This window comes from Eurypyga helias, unplaced genomic scaffold (genome assembly GCF_000690775.1).
Source record: "Eurypyga helias isolate BGI_N326 unplaced genomic scaffold, ASM69077v1 scaffold28049, whole genome shotgun sequence".
Taxonomy (NCBI): Eukaryota; Metazoa; Chordata; class Aves; order Eurypygiformes; family Eurypygidae; genus Eurypyga; species Eurypyga helias.
In genome coordinates, this window is record NW_010273117.1 from 17,364 (window position 1) to 26,710 (window position 9,347).

Genomic DNA, 9,347 nt, shown 5'->3' on the forward strand with positions numbered 1-9,347 from the left:
TATTCCCTTCCAAATCAATCTCAGAAATGAGGCCAGCATCCCGTCCGTATGACAAACATTTCCGTACTGTTCAATTAGCGGTTCCCACCGGTGCCATTGCTGATGAAGAGAACGCTGCAGGATGGTAGCAGGTTAGGTGAGGTCTGGCAGTCGTGGTGGTAGATGCAGTAGTGCTTCGCTCGCAGGCCTGAACATGCCCCGATTCAAATTGCAGGCGGGAGGTATCCGCCGCTTCAATCTTCCTTGCCAAACGCTGGAGCAGCATCAGTGTATTTCCAAGGGGGAACTGTAAGCCGTCAGTAGCTGTATATCCAAACATCTTCCACCTTCTTTTACATTGTTCTAAATCCCCTCAAGTAGCTCTCACGCATGAAAGCCGTGCGTAACGCAGGCGTGTTTCCCGCAAGACACCTCTGTGTTACGCCATAAAGGAATCTTTCTCTCCTGTGTCCCCTTTTATCTCTGCTTTACAAAAAGGTTCTTGAAGGCATTGTTGTAATTTTTGTTAAATGCCGTATAAATGAGAGGATTAAAGAAAGAATTGGAGTAGCCAAGCCAAAGAAAGATGCTTTTCCAGACGGGTGGGATGTTGCAGGAACAGAGGGGACTTATTAATTCTGTGGTGAAGAAAGGGATCCAGCACAGCACAAAAACTCCAATTAAGATGCCAACCATCAGAGCTGCCTTTTTCTCTTTCTGTTCTCTCCATGTTTCTCCATCTGTCTGGAAAGTGATAGCTGCATGACGGGCTGTAAACACCATCTGTGGTTCACGCGAAGCTTCCTTCACCTCGAAACAAAAGCAAACATGGATTCTTACCAAGACAATTTGTTTGAGTGAAGTATTACTTTTAAATGACAGCACGACATCTGTGCACCTACCACAAAAGGCCTCAGCTCCTTACGTGCACACAGAAGGAAAATGCCCCAGAGTGCCAAAATTACCAGACTTCTCATTATGCTGGGAAGGCTGCTGAGTGTGACTGACAAAGCTAAATAGAGAGGGACGGACGCCCTGTGTGTTGGGGGCATTCTTTTTCAGTTTATTTCACTGGATGTCTCGATACCTTGTGGGAAATCCGGTTGGTAGGGAAGGCTAACAAAGGCCTGTGCCGTTTGCCTGTCCTGAAACCCAACTCTCCTACACTGCTACCTGACCTTTAGGGTTTCTCAGGCCTGAATCGTGAATGAAACTCAGTCCATTGCATGCCCTCTGGTCATTTCCTTAAGGTATTAGGTAGGGGCCTGCAACAAATGCCTGCTCTTTGACTACCAGATAAAGCTACTTTCTTCAGTCTAGCTGCCCGGATGCAGAGCTCAAAAATCCCATCTCTGGTTGGTGCAGGAGCTTGGCGTTACCACTTGTTCTGCAAATGGCACAGACCACACCCAAAAACCAGAAAATAAATTCATCTAAATCCAGGAGAAAGTCTTTCCATCAGAACCTTTTGTAATGACAGAATAGGATTTCAGTTAAAGGAAATTTTTAAGAATTGTGTCTGATCTTTGAAAAATGCCAATATTACTCCCCCCAAAATCATAAATGCCTGAAATCAAACTGAATACTCTGGCAGTATTTCAGCGGAAAGTAAGCCCGTCAGGACGAGTACCTTGTGAAAGGGGGAACTCGGGTGCCTTCTGCTCTTCTTTCGCAGAGGCTGTCTTGTCACAGGCACGACCACCTCCTGGAGGGGGACAGAGCAGTGCGTCGCACCAGCTGCAGCCCGGTCACCGTGCCAACGCAGTGTATGGCAACGGGAGCATAAGGATGCACCTGAAGCGACGCACCCTCGGGCACTGCACCACCATTTCGAATTAGCTTAGAAAATGCTCTGGCAGTAATCAAACAAAAGCATTGCTGGCGAAGCAGCACTTTCTGTTCCTCATTTTCTCTGTCGCCTGTCCTTTGTTTCGCTCAGATCTACTCTGAATTCTCCCAAAAAGTACTCCATTGCCAGAAAAACACCTTTTCAATCAGCCTCCCATTCAAACTTTGGCCTCAACACTGGAGAGGGGAAAACTGCAGCTACTCCAGGAGACAGTGCTTCTCGCCTCCTCTCTCGCCAAGGGCCAGGCATTCATCGCCGCAGTGAGCACAGCACAGAGCTCTGGATGGCAGCGAGGGTTCTGGGCACAAGTTTTTCATGTGCTTAATCTATCCAGAAAATGATACTCCCTTGTGATTTTAACCTGCAGATCAAAGTATCTGCGAGTTTAAAGTTCTAGGCGTTACAGTTATGAAGACAGTGCAGTAAGAGACACAGTTGAAGGACGCAACCCAAGCTCTAGAATTTGCCTAAGTGATAATTCGCAGGCACTGCAAGGCTTTGACACCACTCCAAAGATGGCTTGTTGGTGAATTAGCCACATATTCCACATGTGCGTGCCACCTTTGTGCAAGCTTTATAATAGATGGAGGGCCTCTGTTTAATACGAGCACAGCAGCTCGGAGAGGGAAGCACTGGCAATGGCTGAACAATCACTCTTCAAGATGGATATCCCTGTCTTCACCCTCAGACATGAGGCATGGCTGCAGAATGTATGAGCAACAGAATGTAAGAGCAGCAGATTATGGGTGCAGGCAAATAATGGAGGAAAATGAAAATCACATCTGTCCTGACAATTAAAATGGGACACCCCTCATGTAGCAAGGATCACACCATTTGTCTGCAGAAGGACTTGTTCTGCACATCCTTAATCACACTTTGCAGAGAGGGATGAATGCATGACACCAGGACAAATTTGTGACAAGCAACCCTGAAAGATTACGTCTTAGCCCTGAGGAATAGCTACATGAGTATGCCCCGTGGGACGAGCCATACGGAGATCTTTGTCACTAGCACTGGGCATAGCTTGGTATTTAACCTTCAACTCTTACTCAAAAGATAGAGCTTGCAGTGGGCCGTCATTGAATCAGAGCCTTTTTGGTACTTCAGGTTTTAGAAAGCTTGTGACTGAACTGCAGAATTTACTAGTAGGGACTCTTTTATCCCTTAATTACATATTGTAAGAAAAAAAGTTATTAATTTTGATGGAAGGTGCCACAGTGCTCAGGTGTTTTTCCTAATGAAGCATGCCTTTAGAGCCAGGTCAAGCTCCTTCTGAAAGCAGAGGAGTTTGCACGAACTCCGCTGGTTGTTAAATCAGGCTCCTAATCACTAGACAGCAAGTGAAAATAGAACGTGGTGTGGTTTTGTACATTACAGGGCAGCAGTTGTCTTCCTGTCTACATAATTTCTACTTCCTCTGTTGCCATAACCGGTTTTTCAAATATTTTTTGACTATTTGTGCCTAGGACTTCTGAGTAATCTTGTAATAACAGTAATAATAAAAGTGCAAACAGCAGCCTGGTGCTTTAGGAAAAATCAAGGGATCTCTCATGGAACCTTCCATTAAAGTAAAATGCGTAAATATCCCTGGCAGACTGGAGGTATTTTGCTTCAGTTTTCCATAAAGAATCCTTTGAAAAGGATACACAAAATGTTCTTGAGAGGGTAACCAGTATCCCTGCTCAGCAAACTCCTTCAGCCTGTGCCTTCAATGGGACTTAGACCAACATTTAAACCTTGGAAGCTGCATGAAAGCTAAGCTTTCTGTGATCATCAGCGTCCGGTGCTCACCTCCTGTGCTGTTTCCAGCTGGCCAGCCACACACGCTGTGCATGACACTGGCTCGGCTGGCTCTCCATCAGGCTCGCTCTCCATGACCCCTGCCTCTCGGGCATTCCCAGCATGTGGTACCGTCCCAAATGCCAGCCCCTAGTGTGAGCGCTGCCACTTGGCAGACCTGTGATCCACTGGCCAGCTGCTCCTGGCTCCTACCATCGCAAAAGGGACCAGACTTCACACAGAGCGAGGCCCTGTGCTCAATGCCCCTGCAAACGCATCAGCTTTGTGGTACAGTGCCCCCTCCCTGCCTGGTCACCATATACACCTACTACAGGGCGGCCAGCATCTCTTCCCTGCTGTAGGGATGGATTCACCGGGGACCAGTCTGCTAGATTTTTAAAGTTAAACATGGATTTAATCTGAAGTGCTGTTCATATCAGAACAGTGCAGACGGCAAAGCTGGAAAAGTTCAACCTTTCATTATAATTCCCAAATCTTTTGATTTTTATTGCTCTCTGTATGATTTGCTGCAGACCTGACTCATGTCCCTGGCAGGTTGGTGCCAGATTATCCTTGACACAACTATCAGCCCCCATGACTACGTTGTCCATGCTGTTTGTTATAAACTGACCCACACAAAGAACATGGAAAGTAAATTAGTCGATTGCAGGCAAACACCATTGTGTACACAGTGCTACAGGATTCCCCCTTGTTGAGGGCATGGGGTAATTCACAGTAAATCGGCATTGTCTGAACAAGAGCACAGGCCAAAAAGATCAGGTAGCTGCTTTCCAGCCTTGCCAGTTGTGGATTTCTTGAACTAAACACGGGTCTGAGTGTAGCGAATGTGCAGTATCCAGTGCCAGTCCTGGAGGCCTTGCATGTCTTCAGTTCCTAACATAAGTCACAATACCTGACTGTCATCACTGTGCCTGATGGAACAAAGGACAAGCCCGACATAAAACCTTTCTCCCTGTTTTGGACCTACTGATTAGGACTAGAGAGCAGGCTGTGACAGGGGAAAAGGTGGTCACAGACTGTGAATTAAAGCCATCCATGAAGATGTCTTAGTTTATCCTGGGGACCTCTCTCATACGTAAGCATCTCTGCACGGTGTTGCACACCGTTCTTACTAGTGGCTAGCAGCACACTGTGCCTGGGGCACAGATTTCCTTCCATCCACCCTGGAGCTGCGAGTCAGGAGCAGCAGGGAAAAGCAGCTGGTATGAAAGGACTGCTGCTCTGAGGCCAGAATTAGGTTCCTGATTTGTGAACTCAGCTGTTTCCAGGACAACATGTGCGAAGAAGTGCAGAGACGAGCAATTTCCAGTGAGAGTATCATAAAGAGTTAAGTGAAGGAAAATTGCTCTCAAGTACCAATTCTTCTACAGACACAAAGGAGTTTGGTTTTAGTTTCAGAATTCATTCCTCAGTGTGTGGATCAGCAGTTACAGCTCAGTGCCACTTCTTCTGTTTGTCTCTCCCCAGTAAATTACTACTACTGAATGGCTGTGTGTTCCCAGAGCTCTGTGTTCCCAGTTCCTGTGTTCCTAGCAGCATTATAAAAAAACACGCCACCAAGGAGCTTCTGATGAAACCCCTTCATTTAAAATGTTCCTTACAGCTTTAATGATAGTTGTTACTGGTCCTTTGTGGCAGGTACTGCGTATGTGTTTGTACTGTACCTCCAGGGCCTACAGTAACAAAACAACAGTAAAGATGATAAACATCAATCAAATCTGGCTTGCTACCACAAGTTCAGGGTTTTGCCTGTTACAGTGTGATTCAGCAAAGATCCTTACTGCTCCAGCACGGCTTTGGCATACCTCACCAGAAAATGAAATGCACAATGAGGGATCGAAACATAGGAATGCCTACGCTTCCTGGGATGCTCCACCAGTATGACAGAATATTTGACAAGGAAAAGAACACCTGCTTTCTCTCACAGGATTTTCTGCTGCTGTAAGCAGGAATTGCTCTGTATTTCTCCCAGGAAATCACTAGCCACTCTGCTTTGCTTCCTGCCTCACCTTTCTCCTATCTGACATCTGCTGCCACTCTTCTAGACAGTTGTACTTTGTTTCTCGACCCATCTCTTCTACTTGTACAGTCAGAGGTAGAAATAAGAAATAGAAGGTCTGTGACTCCTTCAGAGAAGGAGAATCTGTTTTCTCTCCCATATTATTCTGACTGGTCACGTGGGCTGGAGGCAGAACGGGTCAAGGTGCACAAGAGCCCTGCACCGTTGGAGCGCTGGGGCCTGATGCTATCTAAAGTGGGAAGGACTTTCACAAAACTGACAAGCTTTGTATCAGGCCTAATTTCTCATACATTGTACAAGGTACTTTGAGAGGGGAGAAAGAAAAAATAAACCCAAACCCCACCCCAACCGTCAACATAACTTGATATTTAACTCCTCATACGGAAATTTAAACCTGACTCTGCAATTGCTCCTTGTAAGTAATCCTGGCATTCGGATGCCGCCATCCTTGGTTTTGCTGGGCAAAGCCTATGCTACAAGTGACTGCCCTGATTTAGAAGGGCACTGCCCAGCAGTATCTGCTGTTTTTCAAGCAGTCTCATCTATTTCAACTGGACTATTTAGAGAGCAAATTATTACCTACTGTCAACAAGGTGTGACAGAGTAGAGCTCTCCGTCAGTGATGGTATGTCACTACTTTTTTTAGGAGGGTTACTCACATCAGTATTGACTATAGAATTCCCTTTTTAAGGAGTTTCAGAATTAGCAAACACCAGTCTAATTTCGGGGTCCCAATGCTGCATTGTTTTTGTTTCAAGAGAAAGTAAGAAACAAGCTCTCATTAAAAGCAGAAGCAACTCAAATGTTTTATGTCCATCACCTTATTTTTTTTCAAAGACTTTACGAAGTTTTTCAAAAACACAAGTAAAATTTTAACCAAAACCAACTCAAAATAGTTATTTTGTAACTATTCTATTCAGCACCTCTACGACATACATATGCCAACACTCAGCTCGGAGACAACTGCCCTTTCTCTGTGTCTGTACATACGTATATATACACACAGTGGCAACCTGCAAAGCACTTTGCATCTGGCTCTGTTACCTGAAAGCACTGTGCAAAAACATCAAGGTATCATCATAATTGGGTTTTTCCAAAGGGGCACTAGTGATGTGTCTTAAGATTCTTTGCCAAAACTCACTGGGGAACTGCTGCTTTTCCTGTGGACACAATGGATCCTGCTCCTGTAAGCTTAAATGGGATCAGGATAAAACTCGTCTCAGTCTCTTAGCTTATTAAGAAAACCCAGAAGAAACGCATCCTGAATGCCAGCTCCCTTGATCCGTGGGTTCTTTTAATGCACACACATGCAGCTGGGCAGCAGCTCTTTAGATGATGAGTAAAGGTTTGCCAGTGCATCACAAAAGTCTTTTATTTTAAGCCAGCAAATGAACTGCTGAGACAATGGGGAAGGTTGCCACTGTGTACCAATTGCAGATTCAAGAATCACTGAGAAGTCAGTATGTCAATCACTGCAAATACAAGAAAGATGAAGAACTGCTGACTTGAGCATTTGCTGGTGTTGCAGTAACAGCTACACTGGCAACCTCTCCAAAAAGGGTATTCAGCTCACACTGACAGCAGTTCTTTTGTCAGTATAGCCTAAACCAGCTCCCAGACACTGCATCAGCATAAAGCACTTACCTGCCAGCCTAGCTGTGCCCACGCAAGGGCTTTTGCAGACAGAACTATGACAATTAGGAGCCAGACATTTTCACGTTAAAACTGACATACCAACAACATGTCACTGTATAGACTAAAACTTACACAGCAGTGCCTCAGCTCGTTTAGCTTCCCAGAATTTTAGATTCCAACCAACTAATCCTGTAAGAGTATGTGTGCATGAAAAAGATAAAGGATGCAAACCCACTACAAATACTCTGTTAGTTTTTGTGCTTGGAAAGATTATATATTAACCCCAAGCAATACATTCATTCATCATACTTACAACGACTTGGGAAGAAATTTGGTGCAAACCAGGGGATGAAGGCTGTAAGAAAAAAAAATAGAATGCCTCTAGAAGAAACATTCTCATCTTTTCTAACACGTTTTATGCTTTTGCATAGAAGACACCTTCATAAATCAATTTATACTAAAAACATATTTAAGGCATTACCTTCCACATCTGCAAGTCTGACTGCATAAACTGCCAGTGCTGTCATCTCTTGCTAGAACCAAGGGAGACAACCTACAGACTTTTATTTGTGACCATAACATGTTTGCTACCATGACTCCAAAGTCAGAGGGATTTAGTAGAGGAGTGAGGCTCTCCAGGATTAGCTCCAATTGAACAGAAACACTCCATGTCTCTCTCCAAGTATCCCTACCATCCATACAGCTCATCTTCTGTTGTTGGGAAGGGACTAGACTTTGCAAATACAACATGCAGTTGCAAAAACGTACTGTAAAGAACCATTTCCAGGGGTGGGAGGGAGAGTAAGAGTAGGTGACAGAAAGCTGAGAGTTTACAGAGAGCGCTACCGAGCCCCTTGGTGACATGGCATGGGTGACAGCATCATCATGCAGAGAGCCCGACTGAACGGGACACAAGGGGCTGACCCTAACCCTTCCGCAGGGACACAGCTTTCCTGTCAGCTAGCAGTATCGAAACGAATGAGACCTCCCACATGAATAGGGCTTTGCAGGATTACAGGCAATGCTTAGGATAAGAAGGAGGAGGATGTGGTTTTTAAGACAGCTGGTAATTTTAAAATAGAAACAATTCATTGCTCATTACTCCAATACAATGCAGTGAGTAGTATGTTCCCAGTATTCAAGGTAAAATAGCCCAAGCACATAAATACAGTGTTCAGTCTGCTTATTAAAATCTGTTCAGACACTGATAGATTCCACCCAAAGTCCATGCTGGAGGATAAATATGCATACGTTTACTCAGTATATGACCTAGGGATCTGTTTATGCCTTTGTTTACCCCCTCAACACTGCTAAAGAGGAAAAAATGCCAGAGAATGGCAAATTCAGACTAAACAGACAATTTTTAAATTGCTCTCCAGACTGGCAGTCAATTCACCCGTCACAGTACACTTAAGAAAAAAATACGAACAAAACTTTTGTCCAAAAGTGGTGATTTTTGACTGGCTAATTACCCCTCGTATCTGGTGTGTAACACAGCTAAATTCACACAAGAGCCCCAGGGCATGTCTCAGTCTTCTTGCTGTGCCAAAACCACCGATACAGGGGTGATGGCTGGGAACAGATGAGAAGCAGAAGTGTGGATGCCTGGGGGAGGCAGTGGGGCCTCTCCTTCCCATTCCCAACCCTTACCTGGGCAGCCTCGGGAAGTGGCACTACAGCATTCCTATTGCGACCCCCCACGCGGAACTTGGCCGCCTTGTAGATCTTCCAGTAGACGAAGAGCACCACGCAGAGGGGCAGGTAGAAAGCCCCGCCGGTGGAGATGATCGTGTAGGACGGCTCCTGGCTGACCTGACAGCGCTCCTGCTCAGGGCTGTAGGTCTCCCCCCAGCCAAAAAGTGGGGCGAGGGAGATGGCGGCGGAGAGCGCCCAAGTGAGCGCAATCATGACGTTGGAGATACGGCGGCGGGTCAGCAGCGTGTACTGCAGGTGGCGGGTGATGGACCAGTAGCGATCCAGGGCGATAGCAGTCACATTCCAGATGCTGGCCGTGCAGCACAGCACGTCGAAGCAAACCCACACGAGGCACAGCTCCCGGCCCAG

General features: G+C 45.8%; 1 protein-coding gene across 1 annotated transcript; it reads right to left on the minus strand.

Moving 5' to 3' along the window:
- Positions 1 to 456: 456 nt before the first annotated feature.
- LOC104515415 (5-hydroxytryptamine receptor 5A-like) lies at positions 457 to 9,344 on the minus strand (the record flags this gene model as incomplete). The annotated part of the gene is made up of 2 exons (XM_010159371.1): positions 457 to 789; positions 8,934 to 9,344. Coding segments are annotated over 2 exons (744 nt in total), but the record flags the coding sequence as incomplete, so codon positions are not given.
- Positions 9,345 to 9,347: the final 3 nt, after the last annotated feature.